Raw genomic sequence first — 24,126 nt, forward strand, 5'->3', positions numbered from 1 at the left:
CACCTCAGAGGGCTGCTGTGAGGGTTGATGGGTTAAGACATATGATGTCTTGCAATGCCAGCTAGCACCACCTCATATGCTGTTTTTCCTTGTCTCTCTCAACAGATCAATCTTATAGTTGTTTTAAGCTCCAGAAAAAAAAAAAAAATCAGTGTGGGCCTTGTCTGGAATTACATTAAATTTTGCCTGGAATTACGTTAAATTTATACAATGATATGAAGATAATTGTTATCTTAACAATATGAACTCATCATCCAGGAAAAAGTTTGTCTCTCATTTTTCAATTTTCTGCCTATCAATAAAGTCTTGTTGATTTTATTATATAGGTCATGATTACTTATTGTTTTAGGGCTGAATTTGACTTGGTAGCACTTTACAAATAAGATTTTTTTACACTGTGGGTGTATTGCTGTGTGAGTAGATGAGTGTGAATATGTGTATCATGCATACTATCTTAGGGGAATATTTGTATCAAGACTAATTAAATAGCCTAGCTACTATAGCTTGCTTAAAATTTAAAAGCTCTGGCCCTAAAAATACCTATTCCCTAGATGTTTTCCTGTCTCCTCCAGTTTTTCTCTTCACACAATTTTTGTAATTTAAAATTTCCTGGGAAATTCTCCATTTTGTGAATATTTCAATTTTATTAGTATGTTGTACATACTACTCTTTTATAATTGGCTTATCTCCTTAATTTTAGTATCCTGTCTCTATGTATATATCTTCCCTCTTTACTTCTTGAGTAGACCAATAAGAAGTTTCTCTTTTGCTGGTCTCCTCGTTAACTTTTTTCTGCTTTTATCTTTATTAAGTTTATTCTCCCTTTTCTCCTTAATTTTCTTTAGTTATTCTCTTTGTCACTTTCTTAGTATAAATGCTCATTTCACTTATTTCTTTTTTACTTAATAATGATTAAGGCTATTAATTTTCCCTCAAATACAGCTTTGGCCTAGTATCATCATCATCATTATAAGTAGTCTGTACTGACAGCCTTTGTTTCGTCTTTAAGCTCAAGAACTTATTTAGGAAAGGGTTTATTAACTTTTTGGGTGATTAGGGGTTTTCTTCATTCTTTTATTATTTTTGTAACATCTTTATTGGAGTAAAATTGCTTTACAATGTTGTGTTAGTTTCTTCTGTATAACAAAGTGAATCAGCTGTATGTATACATATATCACCATATCCCCTCCTTCTTGCACCTCCCTCCCACCCTCCCTATCCTGCCCCTCTAGGTGGTCACAAAGCTCTGAGTTGATCTCCCTGTGCTATGCAGCTGCTTCCCACTAGCTATCTAGTTTACATTTGGTAGTGTATATATGTCAGTGCTCCTCTCTCACTTCGTCCCAGCTTGCCCTTCCCTGTCCCCGTGTCCTCAGGTACAACTCTACATCTGCATCTTTATTCCTGTCCTGACCCTACGTTCATCAGGACCATTTTTTTTTTAGATTCCACATATGTGTGTTAGCATATGGTATTTGTTTTCCTCTTTCTGACTTACTTAACTCTGTATGACAGAATCTAGGTCCATCCACCTCACTACAGATAACTCAATTTCATTGCTTTTTATGACTGAGTAATATTCCATTGTATATATGTGCCACGTCTTCTTTACCCATTCATCTGTCGATGGACACTTAGGTTGCTTCCACGTCCTGGCTATTGTAAATAGAGCTGCAGTGAACACTGTGGTACATGTCTCTTTTTGAATTATGGTTTTCTCAGGGTATAGGCCCAGTAGTCGGATTGCTGGGGCATATGGTATTCTATTTTTAGTGTTTTAAGGAACCTCCATACTGTTCTCCATAGTGATTGTATTAACTTACATTCCCACCAACAGTGCAAGAGGGTTCCCTTTCCTCCACACCCTCTCCAGCATTTATTGTTTGTAGATTTTTTGATGATGGCCATTCTGATTGGTATGAGGTGATACCTCATTGTAGTTCTGATTTGCATTTCTCTAATGATTAGTGATGTTGAGCACCCTTTCATGTGTTTGTTGGCAATCTGTATATCTTCTCTGGAGAAAAGTCTATCTAGTCTTCTGCCATTTTTGGATTGGATTGTTTGTTATTTTGATACTGAGCTGCATGAACTGCTTGTATATTTTGGAGATTAATCCTTCGTCAGTTTTTTGCATATTTGCAAATATTTTCTCCCATTCTGAGGGTTGTCTTTTTGTCTTGTTTATGGTTTCCTTTGCTGTGCAAAAGCTTTTACATTTCATTAGGTCCCATTTGTTTGTTTTTGCTTTTATTTCCATTTCTCTAGGAGGTGAATCAAAAAGGATCTTGCTGTGATTTATCTCACAGAGTGTTCTGCCTATGTTTTCCCCTAAGAGTTTTATAGTGTCTAACCTTACTTTTAGGTCTCTAATCCATTTTGAGTTTATTTTTGTGTATGGTGTTAGGGAGTGTTCCTAATTTCATTCTTTTACATGTAGCTGTCAAATTTTCCAGCACCACTTATTGGACAGGCTGTCTTTTCTCCACTATATATTCTTGCCTCCTTTATCAAAAATAAGGTGACCATATGTGCGTGGGTTTATCTCTGGGCTTTCTATCCTGTTCCATTGCTCTATGTTTCTGTTTTTGTGCCACTACCATACTGTCTTGATTACTGTAGTTTGTAGTATAGTCTGAAGTCAGGGAGGCTGATTCCTCCAGCTCCATTTTTCTTTCTCAAGATTGCTTTGGCTATTTGGGGTCTTTTGTGTTTCCATACAAATTGTGAAATTTTTTGTTCTAGTTCTGTGAAAAATGCCATTGGTAGTTTGATAGGGATTGCATTGAATCTGTAGATTGCTTTGGGTAGTATAGTCATTTTCACAATGTTGATTCTTCCAATCCAAGAACATGGCATATCTCTCCATCTGTTTGTATCATCTTTAATTTCTTTCATCAGTGTCTTATAGTTTTCTGCATACAGGTCTTTTGTCTCCTTAGGTAGGTTTACTCCTGGGTATTTTATTCTTTTTGTTGCAATGGTAAATGGGAGTGTTTCCTTAACTTCACTTTCAGATTTTTCATCATTAGTGTGTAGGGATGCAAGAGACTTCTGTGCATTAATTTTGTATCCTGCTACTTTACCAAATTCACTGATTAGCTCTAGTAGTTTTCTGGTAGCCTCTTTAGGATTCTCTATGTATAGTATCATGTCATCTGCAAACAGTGACAATTTTACTTCTTCTTTTCTGATTTGGATTCCTTTTATTTCTTTTTCTTCTCTGACTGCTGTGGCAAAAACTTCCAAAATTATGTTGAATAATAGTGGTGAGAGTGGGCAACCTTGTCCTGTTCCTGATCTTAGTGGACATGGTTTCAGTTTTTCACCATTGAGAACGATGTTGGCTGTGGGTTTGTCATATATGGCCTTTATTATGTTGAGGTAAGTTCCCTCTATGCCTACTTTCTTGAAAGTTTTTATCATAAATGGGTGTTGAATTTTGTTGAAAGCTTTTTCTTCTATTGAGATTATCATATGGTTTTTTCCCCTTCAGTTTGTTAATATGGTGTATCACAATGATTGATTTGCGTGTACTGAAGAATCCTTGCATTCCTGTGATAAACCCCACTTGATCATGGTGTATGATCCATTTAATGTGCTGTTGGATTCTGTTTGCTAGTATTTTGTTGAGGATTTTTGCATCTACGTTCATCAGTGATATTGACCTGTAGTTTTCTTTCTTTGTGACATGCTTGTCTGGTTTTGGTATCAGGGTGGTGGTGGCCTCGTAGAATTATTTGGGAGTGTTCCTCCCTCTGCTGTATTTTGGAAGAGTTTGAGAAGGAGAGGTGTTAGCTCTTCTCTAAATGTTTGATAGAGTTCATCTGTGAAGCCATCTGGTCCTGGGCATTTGTTTGTTGGAAGATTTTTAATCACAGTTTCAATTTCAGTGCTTGTGATTTGTCTGTTTATATTTTCTATTTCTTCCTGGTTCAGTCTCGGAAGGTTGTGCTTTTCTAAGAATTTGTCCATTTCTTCCAGGTTGTCCGTTTTATTGGCATAGAGTTGCCTGTAGTAATCTCTAATGATCCTTTGTATTTCTGCAGTGTCAGTTGTTACCTCTCCGTTTTCATTTCTAATTTTATGGATTTGAATCCTCTCCCTCTTTTTCTTGATGAGCCTGGCTAATGGTTTATCAATTTTGTTTATCTTCTCAAAGAACCAGCTTTTAGTTCTTGAAATTTGCTATTGTTTCCTTTATTTCTTTTTCATTTATTTCTGATCTGATCTCTATGATTTCTTTCCTTCCACTAACTTTGGGGTTTTTTTGTTCTTTCTCTAATTGCTTTAGGTGTAAGGTTAGGTTGTTTATTTGAGATGTTTCTTTTTTCTTGAGGTAGGATTGTATTGCTATAAACTTCCCTCTTGGAATTGCTTTTGCTACATCCCATAGGTTTTGGGTCGTCGTGTTTTCATTGTCATTTGTTTCTAGGTAATTTTTAATTTCCTCTTTGATTTCTTCAATGATCTCTTGGTTATTTAGTAGTGTATTCTTTCGCCTCCATGTGTTTGTATTTCTTACAATTTTTTCCTTTAATTGATATCTAGTCTCATAGCATGTGTTCAGAAAAGATACTTGCTATGATTTCAATTTTCTTAAATTTACCAAGGCTTGATTTGTGACCCAAGATGTGATCTATCCTGGAGAATGTTCCATGAGCCCTTGAAAAGAAAGTGTATTCTGTTGTTTTTGGATGGAATATTCTATAAATATCAATTAAGTCCATCTTGTTTAATGTGTCATTTAAAGCTTGTGTTTCCTTATTTATTTTCATTTTGGTTCATATGTCCATTGGTGAAAGTGGGGTGTTCAAGTCCCCTACTATGATTGTGTTACTGTTGATTTCCCCTTTTATGGCTGTTAGCATTTGCCTTATGTATTGAGGTACTCCTATGTTGGGGGCATAAATATTTACAATTGCTATATCTTCTTCTTTTATTGATCCCTTGATCATTATGTAGTGTCCTTTGTCTCTTGTAATGGTCTTTATTTTAAAGTCTATTTTGTCTGATACGAGAATTGTTGCTCAAGCTTTCTTTTGATTTCCATTTGTATGGAATATCTTTTTCCATCTCCTCATTTTCAGTCTGTATGTGTCCCTAGGTCTGAAGTGGGTCTCTTGTAGACAGCATATATACGGGTCTTGTTTTTGTATCCATTCAGCCAGTCTATGTCTTTTGGTGGGAGCATTTAATCCATTTACATTTAAGATAACTATCGATATGTATGTTCCTATTACCATTTTCTTAATTGTTTGGGTTTGTTATTGTAGCTCTTTTCCTTCTCTTGTGTTTCCTGCCTAGAGAAGTTCCTTTAGCATTTATTGTAAAGCTGGTTTGGTGGTGCTGAATTCTCTTAGCTTTTGCTTGTCTGTAAAGGTTTTAATTTCTCTGTCAAATCTAAATGAGATCCTTGCTAGGTAGAGTAATTTGGTTGTAGGTTTTTCTCTTTCATCACTTTAAATATGTTCTGCCACTCCCTTCTGGCTTGTAGAGTTTCTGCTGAAAGATCAGCTGTTAACCTTATGGGGATTCCCTTTTATGTTATGTATTTCTTTTCCCTTACTGCTTTTAATATTTTTTCTTTGTATTTAATTTTTGATAGTTTGATTAATGTGTGTCTTGGCATGTTTCTCCTTGGATTTATCCTGTATGGGACTCTCTGCACTTCCTAGACTTGATTGTCTATTTCCTTTCCCATATTAGGGAAGTTTTCAACTGTAATCTCTTCAAATGTTTTCTCAGTCCTTCTTTTTTTCTCCTCTTCTTCTGGGATCCCTATAATTTGAATGTCGGTGCATTTAATGTTGTCCCAGAGGTCTCTGACACTGTCCTCAATTCTTTTCATTCTTTATTGTGCTCTGTGGTAGTTATTTCCACTATTTTATCTTCCAGGTCACTTATCCGTTCTTCTGCCTCAGTTATTCTGCTATTGATTCCTTCTAGAGAATTTTTAATTTCATTTATTGTGTTGTTCATCATTGTTTGTTTGCTCTTTAGTTCTTCTAGGTCCTTGTTAAACGTTTCTTGTATTTTCTCCATTCTGTTTCCAAGACTTTGGATCATCTTTACCATCATTACTCCGAAATCTTTTTCAGGTAGACTGGCTATTTCCTCTTCATTTGTTTGGTCTGGTGGGTTTTTACCTTGCTCCTGCATCTGTTGCATAGTTCTCTGTCTTCTCATTTTGTTTAACTTACTGTGTTTGGCATCTCCTTTTCGCAGGCTGCAGGTTCGTAGTCATTCTTTTATTATTGATTTGTAGCTTAGTTGCACTGTGAATAGAAAATGTGTCCCAACAGTTTTTGCTTTGTGGAGGAGTTTATGGAGAATTCGTTGTAGCCCAATATAGGGTCCATTTCTGTAATATTCCAAGGGCTCTTGTGAAGAAGGTGCTGTTCCTTGTTTGAAGGTTACAGAGTTTCATATAACATATACACACTCATAGTATTTTACAGATCCACTTTATTTACTTTTGACTTCAGATTATTATATTTTTCTCCAACACTTATGTTTTTTTGGGGTTTTTTAATTTTATTTATTTATTTTTGGCTGCATTGGGTCTTCGTTGTTGCACGTGGGCTTTCTCTAGTTGCAGCGAGCTGGGGCTACTCTTCGTTGCAGTGCATGGACTTCTCATTTTGGTGGCTTCTCTTGTTGCAGAGCATGGGCTCTAGGTGCACGGGCTTCAGTAGTAGTGGCTCACGGGCTCTAGAGCACAAGCTTAGTAGTTGTGGTGCATGGGCTTAGTTGCTCCGCGGCATGTGGGATCTTCCTGGACCAGGGCTCAAACCCGTGTCCCCTGCATTGGCAGGTGAATTCTTAACCACTGTGCTAAAATTAGTTTATTTTGTCTGTTTCAGTGTTTTGGGGCCAAATGTATCATAACCGTCATATCTTCATTTTGGAATGTGCACGTCATCCAGCTTTTAAATGTCATCTTTGGATTTGAGATTTTGTTTTGTCTCATTGCGTCCCTAGTAACTGAATTATCATTTTGAAAGCACTAAAACTAGCAGTGACAACACCTGAGGAAAAGATAGTAAAAGAGGGTTTTTCAACAAAACTTTTATTTCTTACTCAAGGTCCTATTGAATAATAATCCAATATATACACAGTAATGATACATCCATTTGGTAATGAGGTTTCCACTTTTATTATTTTTCAAAAGTCTGAACCATTTAAAGGCTTATCCAAGGTCAAGATCCATGAGCACAATGTGGTAAGAGCTTCCAAAGGGAGAGGGTACCTCATCTTTCTCTTTTACCTGGGTGATTGATAGTGATGAGATCCAATCACAATACGTTTTGTTATCCTCATTTGGGACACTGCGAAGCAAATTCTATCCTCCAACAGAAACATTCTACTGTAATATGTAAACCTAATTTTCCAGAGTGAGAGAGGTTAGACCTTTGTTGGACAATGCACACTCCCTTTTCCTGCCCTCATTGTAACAAGTCTGAATTATATCTTGGGATAGAAAACTGCTTTACAGGGCCACATTTCTGTTCTATTAGTGTCAGTTTATCAGTTCCGTCTCTTTCCAGGTGCAAGAGGAAATGTCTCTTGGTAGCAGTCCAGAGGACTCTTGTACTGAAAAAAAAAGAATCATGAGGAGTCTGGTGTGATATTATAACATCCAAGGATCTGATATTAGTATTAAAACTCCTTTTTTTTGTGGTTTGCATTTGCCTTCACCAGTAGCTCTCAAATCCTGGCTGCACACTGGGATCACCCGGAAGCTTTTAGAACCTCTGATGCCCTGGGTGTACTCCACCAAATAAATAGGAATCTTTGGGGCCTGGGCATTGGTAAATTGTAACACTCTTCTAATCTGAAGTCTGAGCTATCTTGGCCCATTTCCTTATTCTTGACTATTCTGAGTCACTTTAAGTTGTGTGTCTTTTCCCAAAATGAGGGTTATATTTTTCTAAGACAGATAAACCTGTATACATTTGCTATCATAAATGATGTTTTGTCTTTTTCCTCCTTTTTTAGCATCCTACTTTACGTTTCCCCTCTTTTTGATTCCTTGTTGTTTTCCTTTGAATTCCACTTTTTTTCTAAATTGACTGCTTTGCCTTTTCCCCTTTGGTAATTTTGAAGATAAGCTACTTTATAGTCTATTACTAATTATACTTAACATCTGTAAAGACACACTCTAACCTATATTTCTCTAATTAACCACAGAAACTATATAACAGAATTTCTTACAAAATGAGGAAATTAGCATATCTCCTTGCTTCAACTTTATACTTTACATCAGAATAATCTGCAATATTTTACCCTGGGATTTAGGCAGGAGTGATATCTTTTATCTTCTCTTCCAACAAATATTTGTTACACTTGCAGTCTGTTTTCTAACTATGTTTACAGCAATTATTTAGATTCTTTACTATATTGTTTATTTGCTTATCACCAATCTTTTTTCATTTTTTATTAAACATAACTTTCTCATACTTGCGTTATGCATTTTGATTCATCTCTTGGTTGGGTTGATAACATCTTGAAGTATTTTTTTAGTGTTGTATGGATAATATACTTTTTGAGGTCTTTGATACTGGAAGCGGTTTCTGTCATCTTTGTTCTTTGACAATTTGGCTGGGTCGTACTCTTTTCTACTCTAAATTATTTAGGGACGGATCTGTACTGTGTCTAAGAGACATACATTGAGGATCACAGCATAGTATTTTTTCCATGTTTCCAGAGCTAACACAGACTTTGGTCAGTTCTTTTGGTTGGGGCTTGGAACGGGGTGGGGATGTGAGGCACGCGTATCCATGTCACCATCTCTTCAGATGGTATCAACCATTAAATGCTCATTGATTCATTCAGCAATTATTGATTGAGCACCAACAATGTACCAGGCATTGTGGGAGCCATAGGGATTCAGAGAAATCAAACAGACAAGATTTCTGCCCTCGTGGAGTACATGTGTGTGTGCTGGGGAGAGGGAGGGACAGACCATAAACAAGCCAGTGAACAAGGTAATTTTAGAGAGTGATAGGTAGATCTGCCATGTATAGCTGCTCAAAATGTTGCCCCTGGAGCTTTACAACATGGCAACTCTGGATAAAGGGTATAAAGAAAAAAATGTGACAGAGTGATGGAGTCGGGGTGGGGACTCAGGTGATGTTAATTAAATTCTCTGCAGCAAATCCATTTGTTCTCATGCTTTCAGTGCCTTTGAAATCATAGAGCTTTTCTTTGTCTTTGGTCCACCTTGGTGTTGTTCTGCTGGTAGACAGGCCATGTGGTTTTTCCCCTTCTGTCTTCAAGGTAGTGGTCTTTGTTGGTTTCACATTCCTCATTATTTGTTTTATGCTCCCAGCTGGACTACCACAAAGCCATAGATGAGATAGCTGTGTGGGGGCATCTGTGTCCAGCCTAGAACCTCCAGTTCAGGGCTGTTACAATGCTTGGGGTTAACAGATGAATCTTTAACAGATTCTAAGAACACCCCCAGGGACTCCACTATTAGACTTTGTGAGCAGTACTGTCCTCATACTGGGAGACGGTGTTGCCGGGTGGCTAAGGGCTTGACCCGTGGAGTCAGGTGGATGTGAATTTGCATGGATTTGCGTGGATTTGCACTTGCTGCTAACATCTACTGGCCGCGCAGCCCTAGCAAGCTACTTAATCTCTGCGTGCCGCAGGGTCTTCATTTTTAAATGGGGCTAATAACAGTACCTGCCTCGTGCCGTGCTTGTGACAGTTAAATTGAGTAATTGATGAAAGTGTTCAGAACAGTGCCTGTACTTAGTAAATGCCCAATAATATACAATGGCAATTACTAGTAACTATACCTTGTGTTGCCTAAAAGCTTTTTCATGTCCTTCTCTCCCCTTGACTCGAACTTCCAATACTTATAAAATACAGAGATTATAGGGATGAGACTGATTGTGTCCTCGGGACCAGGTTCACTTCGCTGAATTTGATGGAAGGGCTTTGAGTAGCAGGTTGAAAAAGTAATACCTAATGCAGAAAAGGGGAAGGTGGGTAGAGTCAGGCAGAGGAAAGAGACACTCAACGGGAGGAATCACCAATCCCTTTGTTTTGTGTTCTTATTTTTTTCTTTTGCAAACATGATCTTATTATTATTTTTCACCTTAGCTTCATTATAATTAATAAGTCAAATATTATACTTTAATTTCAATATAATTAATACCAAACATCACTATAAATGTTATAAAGGCACTTAAATGTTTGTCCATATTCGTTTCTACCTTCTTTACACTTTTATATATTAAAAAATGTTTCAATGAGCCTATATCATTTTTGCAGTCAGAAAAATTAAATATTGCTTTCATTTTGAAAAACTATCACCCCCAAACCTTTTACTCTAATACAATTTTTATTTGGGGGCTCATGTCCAGTCTTTACCCATATATAAGTAAATATTTAATAGCTCTAATCCAAAGCATGCATATAATTTTATGAGGTACAGTTTTACTTTAAAATGTTTAACATTCTTCTTTCTACAGGGTCATATTTATCACTTTAACGATTGTGTTCAAACTGCACCACATTAAAGGCTATAATTTACCTCGCATTATTGGGCTGGCATGTAGGTTGTTCACAGTTTTTCCTCTGTAATAAAATTATGTCCCTGTAAACATCTTTGTCCACGTGGCTCTTTTTCTTTTGAATTAATTCCTAGAGATCACTGAGTCAGAATATTTGTAGAGTGTTGTGGCTGCTGGTGAGAATGTATACACTCCCTTCCAAAAGGATTATAGCAACTGGCCATAAATACGTATGAGTTTTCACGAAGCCTCAACAGTATGGGTTGTTTATTTTTTTTCTAGTGAAATGGACTGTGTTTTCATATTAATCCTATGTTCTCTCATATGAATCCCCTGAGCACACTGTTTGGTCATCTTGGTGACGTTCTTATACAATTATAAAAGCTCTAATTCAATATTGATAGCTGTCCTTTGGCATATGTGTTGCAATTCTTTTTCATTCTGTTATTTTTCTTTTTAATTTTGGTTTAGTGTTTGTTTGTTTTTCCATTTATAGCACTTTGCTATGCCTCAGCCTTGTTCCAGGGTCTGTTAGTTACTGGCATGGAAAGGGTTGAAAATAAAGATTTTCAGAAGATCCTTGGAAAGCGTGCAGGGCCTCAAGATAAGGCACTGTCACCTCTCTCCCCCAGTTTCTTCCAAAGCTTTGGGCTCTGAAAGATGGTGCCTACCTAGCGCCTCCTTAGCATAGTTTTGTAGCTTCGAGGCTGGCAGAATCCCCAGGGGCACGCCTATCATTTCCCCACTAAAAATGTTTAAAAGATAGAAATGGACTTGGAATATCTCCACCCTGGTTACCACCCAGGGGACCACCACCAGCTAAAAGGAGCCAGACACTGGGACTACATTTAAGCTTGAATGGTGGGTTTTTTTCCCCAACGCAAGGGACCGAGAAGCATGCAGACCCTGCCTGGGGTGGGCTCACTGAAACGGAGAGAGGGCCAGGAGAAGACCAGCTCCACCTTGTCTGTGGTTTGCCAGAGGGACCCTTCCCAACACCACGTGTGGCATGGAACCCAGCATGTCTCCCACCTAGAGCTCAGAGCCCAGCCAGTCTAGCCCAACCCTCGTGTCACCCTTTCTCTCTATTGCTCTTAGACTAAGAAATGCTCCCCCGCCAGCCCTCAGTGGCCCAGGCACAATACCAGGGATGCTCACTGACCTCCACGGCTCTTCTCTTGCAGTTTCCTGCTTCTTCAACTTCACCAGCCCCTCTGGGGTCGTCCTGTCACCTAACTACCCGGAAGACTACGGCAACCACCTCCACTGCGTCTGGCTTATCCTCGCGCGGCCCGAGAGCCGCATCCACCTGGCCTTCAATGACATTGATGTGGAGCCTCAGTTTGACTTCCTGGTCATCAAGGACGGGGCCACGGCTGAGGCCCCAGTCCTGGGCACCTTCTCGGGAAACCAACTCCCTTCCTCCATCACAAGCAGTGGCCACGTGGCGCGTCTTGAGTTCCAGACCGACCACTCCACGGGGAAGAGGGGCTTCAACATCACCTTTACTAGTGAGTCCAGGCTGTGTCCTCAGCTGACCGTCCCTCTGGGGTTGTCCAGTGGAGGGGGCTCCAGCAGAGGAGTGTTGATGTGGGTGGACCAGTTCCAAAAGCCTTGCGAGGCTGCAGAGCCAGGCATGGGGCTCCAGCATGAAGGGAATAGCGGAAAGAGTTCTTTTCTGTGGCGTCACTCTCTCTTGAGCATTTATTTCCTCTGGGTGTGCCATATAATGTGAAAGGAGCCTGGGGCCTCATTTCTCCCTCCCACCCTCCCCCTCCTAGAAGGCCCAGCTAGAACCAGGAAGGGCCCAAGGGAGAGCAAGCCTTCCCCATCCTCTTCTAGCTACCGACGCCTCTCTGATGTGCTCCCCCAAGTCCTTGGACGCCTACTCACTGCCAACTTCGTGTATTCCCCGTGGGGCTGCTCACACTTTGCCAGTTCCTATTCCCATAGGCAAACCAGAAACAGAAATCTAGAGCAGTGTTTCTGTTTGGCTCTGAGACTCATTAGAGCCAACTCTTGGGGCATTTCCTCATGGCCCCTCTCAGGCCCACAGTCCCAAAGTTGTCACCTCCAGTTTTAGCCCTTGGCCCCTTCTCTGGAAGCAAACTGAAGCTCAGCAGTGATTACTGTCGTTTCTGTGTCTCGGGGGTTGGGCGGGGCAGAAGCTTGGAGAGTAGAAACAGCCAGCGGCAAAGGTAGCAAGAGGTGCTGTTCAGGGCGGAACCAGCTACGGACCCGGTGAACTTGGCCAATGGCAAATCTTCAGAGCCGGCTGAGGCTGGGTCCGTCTGAGCAAATTAACCAGATCCTTTCCCAGAGGCTGTTTGTGAAATGCAAGTCCCCAGTTCAAGCTCCGCCCCACGCACACAGCACACACGCAGTGCTTGTCCCTCCAGCACTTTCTGATAGAACTGATCTCCGCCCAGCCCCCCTCCCACCCTTGGCAGAGAGGTCTTGCTTCCTTGTCCCATCTGTCCCCAGGATCTAGTTGAGCTGAAGACAATAAGTGCCAAACAGGGGTCATTGGGGACCCCAGATTCCAAGCTAAAGCCCTCAACACCTTCTTCGGGATGCCGGACTTGATAGAAACAATCCATCTTCCCAGGGATGCCTCCTCCCGGGCACTCCTCTTCCCATCATTTGTGGGCAGGAGGAAGCAGAGCCCAGTTCTGTCTTCCCTAATCTTCCCAGTCTAGCACTGCAGCACTGGCTTTTAGTTTATCTGTCCTCATCCCTACTTTCCCATGAGGTCATGAGCTCTGGAAAGATGGGGGTATGTATTACTTATCTTTCTATGCCCTCTGCCCAGTTCAGGGTCTGGTACATGGTGAGGACCAGTAAATATTTATTGAATGGAAAGATCCATGAATGGCTAAATGCTCTTCCTCCTGATGGGAGTGGGAAAAAGAAGGGTGAGAGCTGTCCCAGGGAAGCCGACTTATCCAGGATGGGGAGGGCCGAGGACTCTACAGGTTCAAAGCAGGTGTGGATACACCGATGGAGGACCTGGGTCAGAAACAAATACTCATAGTCTCCGAGGAAAACCATATCCTAGTAGGTCCCCACTTTCCAGGAGAGGAGCAAATGCCAAATCCTCAGGAGGAAGAGGCAGAAAGCAGCAAACCCGACCTGATGATCAAGCTCTTACCCAGCATCCCTCTCGAAGGTTCCTCCACCATTGTAAAAATGATACACATCCAATACGCCAGTAATCAAAAAACAGGGGCAGGCCAAGGAAGAAATGCTGACTACCACCCTAGATCCCCCCACCCAGAGATGATTCTTGCCAATATTTGGTGAACACTATTACAGACATTACAGGTAATTTTCTGTGCATTAATACAGATAGAGTGGGATGGATAGGTAGCAATAACTTTTAAAAATCTGAGCCCCATCCTAGACCTGATGAATCAAAATCTCTAAGGGGTGAGGCCCTAGAATCTACATTTTTTACAGGCTTCTGGGGTGATTCTGATGTAGCTAGTGAGCCACAGTCCACAGGCAAGTGTTTGGGAACTAGTGTAGTCTCCCCCGCAGGACGTGCATCTCCTCAGTCACGTCCCAACTGACGATTGTCTGGGAAGAGCTGGAATTTGCCCAATGTCGGGGAGCTCGCATCCCCCCGCCCCCAAGACAGCTCTCTCCACAGTTAGAGAACACTCGGGGCTTCCCCTCACGATGACCTGAAATCTGTGTCCCAGTAACAAGGCTCAGGGATCCTGTTTCCACCTCCAGAGCTCCTTGGAGGAAACCTTCTTCCACGTGAGTATTTTGGACAAAGATGAGAGTAGCTGCTGTTTACTCAGCACCTACTGTGGGGGCATCCTGCGGGCATCACTGCCAACCCCGCAACAGAAACTTCCTAAGCTAAGGTCTGTCCCCTTTCACCTGCCAGGAAACAGATTGAAAAGGTACACAGGTAGAACTGGGCAGTGTTTAAATCCTTGACTTAGAGCATTTCCTTCAAGGTATTGGAAATAGCTGCATATCCCTGCTCAGTGTGTACACGTGTGTGTGTGTGTGTGTGTGTGTGTGTGTCTGTGTGACTGACAGGGTTTTGAATAGACAAACGCCTGGACTTATGGGCCCCAAGTGCCACTTTTCTTCCCACCCCATGTTTCTAAATGTGAGGGCAAGCTCATGGTCATAAGTTCCTAATGAGGAAAGGTTGGGAGACTGATGTCTAGGCTGACTTAAGATTGCATTTCAGAGGGAAGGGGTTCAGGGCTCAGCTGGGATCATTCAGATCGTCTCTGTGTCAGATGCTCCCTCAGCCCAGCTTCAGTAGGAAGGATCACCAGGTTTGCTTCCAGCAAGATGACCTGACAGCCTCCAGGGCTGCTTCTGTTTCTGACTGTGCAAGTGTTTCGGTCACTAGGGAATCTCAGAGGCCTCTAAAGTGGCCCATGCCCTCGCAGCCGTGGAGCCTGGTCTCCACTGGGAAGCCACCGTCCTTAAAACAGCAGGGATGCAAATAGGGCGTGGCCTCAGACTGGAGTGTGAGAACTGGGCACCCCTGTTGGAGGAAGGTTGGGAACAGGAAGAAGGAAGGGAGCACAGACTTAAGGGGCACTGACCACCCGTCAGGTGCTTACCAAGCATTCGCCACTTGCAAATTCGAATCACCTTTCATGTTATTCCTATCTCAGAACGGCCCATTTTATAGGTTAGGAAACAGAGGCTCAGCAAGATTACATAAGTTGCCCAGAACCATGTAACTAATAAGAGGCAGAGCTTGATTAAACCCACAAGTGTTCTGACTCTTTCCTCCCCCCCCCCCCCCCCCCACCACCACCACCATGGTATTAGCAATTGTCTGGGCAGAGTGAGAGGCAGCCTGACAAGGGGCGAGGAAATGAAGGGAATGGCTTCAGACAGGGTTAATTCCAGGGCACCTACTTTATGGTGCTTGGTATCTATTAGTGTCACAGGATTTAGAGCCCGGTTTTCCTGCAACATAAATGATCCCATAGCTATCTGAAGGTGGGGACGCATGGAATGGATTTGACATTAAGGACACAGATCTGCTCCTTAACCGTGTTGAGGGTCAGTTTCCTCATTTGTAAACTGGGGTAATAATACCTACGTCACAGAATCATTATTTGGTGTAAATGAGCCAACAGGAGAAACAGCCCCGCTGCCTGATCTATAAATGTGCTTTAGAAAGAAGTTGGATTCGGTGCTCAGGCAGGCAGGAGATAAGTTTAACAAGTAGCTTCTTTGTGCCCAGTGTGGTTCTAGGGTATGTAGCTCTCCCCCCAGCATGCCAGGCTCTTGGGGAAGTGGGGGAGCTTATTTGATAATGAAGCTTATTTTCTTTGGGGGTCCATCTGCACGCCAGCTCTGTCTAATCCCATCCTTGACCCGTATCCACACAGCTTTTCGACACAATGAGTGTCCAGATCCGGGCGTTCCAGTAAACGGCAAACGGTTTGGTGACAGCCTCCAGCTGGGAAGCTCCATCTCCTTCCTCTGCGATGAAGGCTTCCTCGGGACTCAGGGTTCAGAGGCCATCACCTGCATCCTGAAGGAGGGCAGCGTGGTCTGGAACAGTGCCGTGCTGCGGTGTGAAGGTGCGTGCCTGCCGGGCCGGGGGCCGGGGCTGTCAGCCAGAGAGGCTGAGGAGGGGGACCGAGTGGCCCAAACCCCAGTCGTCCTCTTCTCCCAGGACATGGGACCACCCTCTCATCCTCACCCCAGAATGGCCGGGGCTTTACAGAACCACAATGCACAGAAATTTGAATTCTAACCAGAGATTAAACAGGAGAAATGCTGGTTCTAGACTGTCAGGCATCAAAAACACTCTTCTTTCAACTGGGAATGCTCTCAGTATCACAGCCATTAGGAGCCCCGCTCCCAGCTCCTGCACAGGGGAGCTCCATCAGCCTGAAGCAGTGTTGGCAGAGCTGTGAGTTTGCGTGTCTTTCAAGCTGCCTGCCACTCTTTCCTTCTCCACATGCTAATTTCCCCCAATTCCCTGGGACATCTCCCAGGCTTGGCCTTGGTGTCCCTGTTAAATGCTGCCTTGATAATCCTTGCAGTGAATCTCCAGGAGACCAGGGGCAGACCAGCCAGAAAAAAGACACAGCTTGAAGCAAGCACAGGGGTTGTTATGGTGTCTCCTCAGTCCTGCCTTGCCACGCAGACAGGTTTTGACTCAGTTTCAGAGGCTAGCCATCTGGTCCCCCCAACTGCAGGCATGGAAAACACAAATTAAGCTTCTTAAGGGCAGGAATTATGTAAAACTTGTGCACCAAGCACAATGCCTGGCACAGAATAGGCCCTCGATAAATACTTGTGAATAATGGGTGAAAAGTGAGTCTCCCACAGACCCCTTGAAGGCAGTGACAGTGGAGGCAAGGGCTGCAGTTCCCTGCTTCTGGGACCCAGAAAGCGCCTTCCTCTTACCTCGCGTGATGGATAGAGGGTAGCGACCTAAGGGACCTCTCTATACGCAGTCCCCAGACCCAAATCCAAGCACCCCGGCCAGCAAGGGGGAAGGACAGGAGAGCAGAGCAGCGAGGGAGGCGTGCCTCGGGGCGACCGCTGCCCCAGAGCTGACAGGCAGGGGGAGCGGGGAGGAGAGACCACCAAGGGCACAGGGTCCAAGGCAGAGAGGGTGGCGTCAAGGTGGGCCGTCGAGTCAGAGGGACCTGGGCTGGAATCCTGGCGAGTCGCCTTTTTCCCTCTGAGCCTCTGGTTTGTTTGTTTTTCTTCAGCTAAAAAACAAGTGGGGAGATGATAATAAGATGCACATGTAAAGGGCACTTCCTGGCAGAGAGCGAGTTCCTAGCATAAGTGTTAGCCATGCTCTTGCTGGTGTGTAAGCTCCGTGAGGTTAGGGAATCTTCCTTGGGCTCGTATCCCCACAGCTGGCATATTGCTTGATGCCTGCTAGATGCTCAGTCAATACTGGTTGATCAATCACTGAATGAATGAATGAATGACTTTTTAACTAGGTTAGAGCCTCCCTCATGGCCTCCAGAGCCCTGACTCTCACCAGACTGCGTTTTGTCTCCTCCCTGAAACTTACCCGCTGAGTCGCCGGGGCCAAGTTACTTGACTTCTCTGTGCCTCAGCTGCCCCATCTGTAAAGTGCAGTTCATAATGGGAGCCCCCTCACAGGGTGGTCGTGGGCAGGCACCGCCCCTGGAGCAGTGCCTGGCAGAGGGGCAGCGCTCAGTCAGCGTTGGCTGTGAGCGTGGTAGCCACTGATTTTCATCATCCCTGACATCATCAGGTGTATATCGGTCCACTTCGGGGGATCACGTGGTGGTTCGTCCTTCCAGGTGCCTGCTCCAGCCGCGACGCAAACAGGCGTCTTCCTGCCCTCCACGGTCACACAACCACGTCCACACAACCTCCTCTGCTGTTTTTACCCAGCAGAGCGAGCACTTTTGGAAACAGCATAAGCTTTGGTGTCAGGGAACCGTGAAACTCCTGTCTCTGCCCCCTCCCAGTTGTGGACCCGATGGGTTGGGTGGCTCCCTTGTCGGCAGCAGGGGCATAACCACTCGTGTCTGATGGGGTTGTTTGGGGGTGAGGCAGAGCCCAGGGTCTGGGGGCTTGTCGGTCAGTGGTCTCACCTTTCCTACAAGCTGGGCCCCCCATTCTCCCTCATGCTCGTCAACCTCCTCTGACTTCTTTGGTTTTCCTCGTGGTCCATCTCACCCAGGACATCTTCCCTGCTGTCTCCCACTCACCTGATCTCTCCTTCCTCCTGGATCCCTTGCTCTGTGGGCCACCGCCGGACCACCCTATCAGATATTTGGTCTCACCGTGACTACATTTTTCTTTACCAGTTCCAAGATTCTTGGCCCTATCTCCCAACCAAGACTATAGGACTTCCGGGGGCAGAAGCCCAGACCACAGTGCCCCTGAGCCTGTGGGGGCTCAGTCCCAGTGCAGTTGACCCCCCTGAGAGGGATCACGACTTGGTAACTACAGAACCCTCCTCCACTTTTCTGAATCAGGTGCTCCTAGACCATAGTTCTGCCGGTGCAGTGAACCACTCCAGACCATGAGTGAATGTGCAAGAGAACTCGACCTTCATTAAAGGACCTTAAAGCGGTTCACTGCTTCATAGGCTGAGTCTTAATTTTGAAATTAGAGCTGTCTCATTCGTTCTGTCCCTGGAGGGGAAAATGCTTAGGTTGGGGGACAGTGGACAACCAGAGATAAGGGGGCAGCCTGTTGGAGAGATGCTGACTTGGCACAAGGGGAGTCTGCTCAGTCTTCTTAGAATGATGGGCATTTGATACCAACCTGGTTTCCGGAGACCTGGGGAGCAGCAGGTTAGAGAGCCAGAGTGAGAGCCGGACGCCACCTAGGGTGGCCAATTCTGGACTTGAAACCGTAGAGCAGACAGGGTAAGAAGCTCCTGGAATCTGGCCCCTCCTTGGCCCCTTTCCCTCCTGGGTTGAGCCTTGGAAGAACCCTGCTTTGTAATCAGCATCTTTGTCTTTCCATTTTTTCTAGCTTTGTTTTTGATTAAGTATCCCCACCTTGTGGACAATTAAATGTGGAAGCTAATGGACTTTTAAAAAATCTTTTAATATATGCTAAAAGCCTCTTAGCTTTTGAGAGGCTATAAAAGGACAAGGGAGAAAATGGCTTCTTCTCCTAAATTTAGAAAGAAGGATGATCATCTAGCTGATCTAAAGCAGAAGTCGGCAAACTTTTTCTTAAAGGGCTAGCTAGGAAGTGCTTTCAGCTTTGAGGGCCCTAAGATCTCCCCTCAACTCTGCCATCGTTATGCAAAAACAGCTTTGACCAAACAGAAATGAATGGGTCGGATTTGGCCCCCGGGCTGTAGTTTGCTGACCCCTGACCTACAGAACAGAGGACATAAGAGATCCATATGTTTAAAATCAGGAATTTCCTAAGAAAGACTTCCAAGTAGTGAAACAGCTACAAAGGAACGCATGGTTCTCACCCCCGCATTCATCTCTTCCTTGTCTCTTTTAAGGAAGAACGAACTAATTATACATCACTACGGTAGGTGGTTTACAGGTGTCACCTCATTTCAGCCAGGTACCAGTCTAGGTAGCAGGTGTTGTTATTGTCCCATTAAAGCACAGAGAAGCTAAGTCACTTGCCCAGGGTCCTCCCAGCTTGTAAGTGACAGAACCAGAATCCAAACCCAGGCTCTTGGCTACCCCGTTACTGTATTTTTCTTGAATTATATCACTAGAGAGAATATAATTTCAAACATATTTGTAAAAGACGTAAAAGCATCCACAAATAGGATGACAAGCAGGTTTTCTACTTTCCATATCCCAGTAGAAAATTAAAACGAAAGGAAACATATTGCCTGTCACAAAAGACAAAGGAAACAGGACACCACGTGGAAGCATGAGAAATGGACAGCATAAAACAAAATGACAGCAGTAAGACAAACGTATCAGTTATGATAATAAAGGTAATTACATTCCCTATTAGAAGACAAAGACTCTCAAACTGGGTTTAAAAAAATATGCTGTTTAAAAGAAATACATGGGAAAAAAGGAGATAAATTATCTACAGTGTGTATGTATTTTCATTTTTAAAGTAATACTTGGTAGTTGTAAAAAATGTAAACAATACACAAGTGCAATAAAGTTAAAGTGGAAATATTCATTTCCTAATCCCACTCCCCAGAGAAAAATGGCGTAACGCTTTGGTGTAGACACGTCCACATTTTTTTCTCTCCGTATGTAAAATAAATGTGTTATTTTTATAATTTTTTAAAAAGTCTTCCAAAAAAGAAAGGTCAGTTCTCCCCACTCCCACAAGAGGAGTCTAAGTGATGGTGGTAGTTCATTTAGGCCTCTGAGGGAGAAGGGTAGTTACTGAGTTTCTAACATTATTTCATTTAATCTTCTTGTCACTCTTGTGAGAAAGATTATTATGCTCTATGCATGAGAAATCTGCAAACCAGCAAGGTGAATTGACTTGCCTGCGATTACCCAGCTAGTAATAATTGAGCACTTACTATGTGCTAAATACTAGGCCAACTGCTTTACACGCACTGTTGTATTACATCTTCATGATGACCCTACAGGGGAGGTACTGTTATGATCCTCACTTCACAGGTAAGGAAACTGAAGCACAGAGTGGTTAAGTAACTTGACCAAGATCACACAGCTAAGTGAACGGGAGAGTCCGGATTCAAATCCAGATATTTTGATACCAAACGATCACTTTGAACCACCAAATGCGGTCTGTCTCCAAAGTTCATTCTCCTTTTGCTCTACCATAGAATGGTGGAGGATAGGTGGTGAGGGGTATGGGGGGGCGGGGGGCGGTAGTGGGGAGGCAGCGCTGGAGGGAGTCAAGGGAGAAGCTTCCACTGCTTCTAGATATTCACACTGAGACCCCTTTGAGGGCAGTAGTCGGGGGTGGGGGTGGGGGTGGGAGGGGGTGCATTCCCACGTCCACCCGTAGTGGTTAGAAATGGAGGCTCTGGAGCCAGACTGCCTGGGTTTAAATCCTGGCCCTGCTGCCTCCCTGCTGTGTGTTTCTGGACCAGTTACCTAAGCCCTCTGTACCCGTTTCCTCAACTAGGAAATGAGGCTAATGCCAGTACCCACCTTAAAGTTTGCTGTGAGGGTGAACATACAGGAAAAGCAGAAGCACACATCAATTAGCATGCGGCCAGTGAGGGCTCAGGGAGCGTGAGTTCCCAGCATCACTCTATCCCATCACCACCCCCAACTGCCCTTTGCCTCGTACAACTATAGCATCCAAGGTCAGGAGAGGTGGATCCTCCCTCACAGGGGCACCAGCCCCTCCTCAGAAGCCCAGCGCATTAGCCATCTCGTGCTGCCATAACAACATACCACAAAATGGGTGACATAAACAACAGAAATGTGTTTTCTCATGGTCCTGAATGCTGGAGGTCCAAGATCAAGGAGCCGGCAGGGTTGCTTTCTCCCGACACCTCTCTCCTTAGCTAGCAGATGGCCATCTTCTTGCTGTGTCCTCACATGGCCTTTTTCTCTGTGTACGTGCACTCCTGATGTTTCTTCTTCTTGTAAGGACACCGGTTCTTTTGGATTAGGTCCCATCCTTATGCCCTCATTTCACTGTCGTTATGTCCTTAAAGGCCCATCTCCAAAGCCAGTCACATGGGAGTTACGGTTTCAACCTGTGAATTTGAGGGGGCACACAATGCAGTATTTCGTTCCTTCCACAAACTATTTATTGAGCACCTACTCTGTGCCTGGCACTGGGATAAGGCACTGGGTACCTCTTTTGTCTTATTGCTGAATTCTTCTCTCTGTTCAAGGCAGGACCCTCTCCTCTTTTTTTGTCTTTTCCATGTGTGTGTGTGCGTGTGTGTGTGTGTATCTATATGTATATCCTTCTTTTCACCCTAACAATTTTAATGGAAAATTTCAAACAGAGAGAATAGTATAGCGAACCCCGTGTACCCATCACCTGGCTTCAACAATTATAAACTCACGGCCTATTTCATTTCATTCATACCCTCTGCATTACCAGTATCTCCCACCATTACCCTGCTCTGGGATTATTGTGAAGCAAATTTCAGGCATAATATTTCATGCACAACATTTTAGTGTATATTTCTAATGGATGAAAAGACCTCCTTGAAACAGAACCACCATGCTATTATCTTAAAATTATGAAAATAATTGCTTAATACAACCAAGTTTTCATGATTATCTATCCCTTTCTTTCATAGTATTTTTTAAGAAGTCAGAGCCCTAGTGAGGCTGTATGTCTCAAGTCCTTTTTAATCTGTAGGTGTCTTCCCACCCTCTTGCGATATTTTTGTTGAGGAAGCCAGGTTGTTTATCCTGAGTAGCCTCCTGCAGTCTGGATTTTGGCGATTACATCCCTAGGAGGTTGTTTAACATGATCCTCTCTCTCTTACATTTCCTTTAATTGGCAGTAAGTTCTAGAAGCCTAATCAGATTCAGGTTCTGGTGTTTGGCCAGAATATTTTACAGGCAGGGCTCTATGCCTCCATCAGATGCATGTAATGTCTAGTTGTTTCTCTTTGGGTGATGTTAGGAGACATCAGTGATCATAGCCTAGAGATTACAAAATGGTAACATTCCATCTCTTCTTTTATAAGCTGGAATACTTACGGAAAACTTGCCCTGATCAACTATTTGGTTACCCTGTGGTATAGTTCATACAGGAAAGACAGGAGAAATACTTAATTATTTTCCTTTATTTACCAGTTTTCGTATGAATGGGTTGACTCTAACGTCTTCCAAAGTTGAACATTTTTTTAATAGCATTACAATCCAAAGGACTGAAACATATTTTATGCATTTAAATCCATTGCAGTTATTACTGTAGTCAATGCTCAGATCATCCCATTGGCCGGCGGGAGCCTTTTGAAATTGGCCCAACCTCATCTTGTACATTTTCTGTCCCTGACCTAAAATCAGCTGTTTCTCCAAGGAGTCCTGGTTCCTTTTAGTGAGAAATGATATTCAGAATCTGGGCACTGGCTCTGCTTATTACTGAGTAGGTCCTCATTTCTAAGCCTTTACAATGAACGGAGCTAAGAAATACTTTTTGAAAGATAAAAATGCATCATGGGTTCATTTCATTTCCAATGTAGGAACATTTTTTCTTTTTCACTGAACTTCCTTGATGTCGTATCTGTATCTTCTTTCACTCTTGCTGGTAATCCAGGTTCTCAACACCAACATAATTTCCCATATTCCTTAATATACACCCAGGAGTCTCAAATTGTAATACCAATACTACCAACAGCAATACGATTACTGAAAATCATTTGTGTGCTTTTCCTTTCAATTCTTCTTGTCTGTACATCCTACTAGGGATGGACTATCAAATTGCTGTGTTTGAAAATCTCTTTAACTAGTTCCTTCACGTGTGATTATGCTACCAACTGAAACAGTATTATATTCATTTATTTTACACTGCTTTTAAGATTTGAGAAATTGCTTATCAAATTTAAATCTTTTTTCATTATGTAAAATATTTACATAGTTCCAAAGCTAAACCTCTAAAAGAAGGTATATTCTGAGAAAGTCTAACTTCTATCTCTATCCCCTCTACCCTGGCCCCTCCCCCCATCCCTAGGTAATCTTTTGCATTTTGAGTTTGCCCTTTCATTGATTGTTAATATGAGAAAATATGTGTGTGTCTCCCACCCTTTTCTTAGCTAAATGGAATCATTACCCTTGCTTTTGCTGCTGTATCTTGCTTTTATTCACTTAATAAAATATTCTGGGGACCACTCCATGACATTATATAGAACGTTCCTTATTCTTGTTTTATAGCTGCATAAATTGTCCCTGTTGTTGATTACCCCAATTCATTTAGTCAGCTCCCTATTGCTGAGCATTCTGGCTGTTTCCATTCTTTGGCTGTTATAAATAGTACTGCGTTATGTAGCCTGGTACATATATATGTCTTTGCATATTTTTGCCAGTGTATCTTTGGGATAGAGTTCTAGAAGTAGAGTTGCTGGGTGAGGGAATAAATGCCTATGAATTTTGCTGGATGCTACCAAATTTCCCTGCATAGGGTTTGTGCTCTTCTGCATGTCCAGCAGGAAAGTACTAGAATTCCTGCTTTCCCTCGGCTTCACGAGTCATCAGACTTT

General features: G+C 43.0%; 1 protein-coding gene across 2 annotated transcripts in view; it reads left to right on the forward strand.

The window, feature by feature from the left end:
• The window catches only part of CSMD2 (CUB and Sushi multiple domains 2), a 665,093-nt gene that overhangs the window by 402,599 nt on the left and 238,368 nt on the right, over nucleotides 1-24,126 (forward strand). For both annotated transcript variants that reach the window (XM_029230811.1, XM_029230813.1), the window contains exons 14-15: nucleotides 11,714-12,040; nucleotides 15,911-16,105. In XM_029230811.1, coding sequence (XP_029086644.1) covers nucleotides 11,714-12,040; nucleotides 15,911-16,105 — 522 coding nt within the window. The remainder of the gene's footprint in view (nucleotides 1-11,713; nucleotides 12,041-15,910; nucleotides 16,106-24,126) is intronic.

Source organism: Monodon monoceros, unplaced genomic scaffold (assembly GCF_005190385.1).
Source record: "Monodon monoceros isolate NGI ecotype Baffin Bay Population unplaced genomic scaffold, NGI_Narwhal_1 Super_Scaffold_18, whole genome shotgun sequence".
Lineage (NCBI taxonomy): Eukaryota > Metazoa > Chordata > Mammalia > Artiodactyla > Monodontidae > Monodon > Monodon monoceros.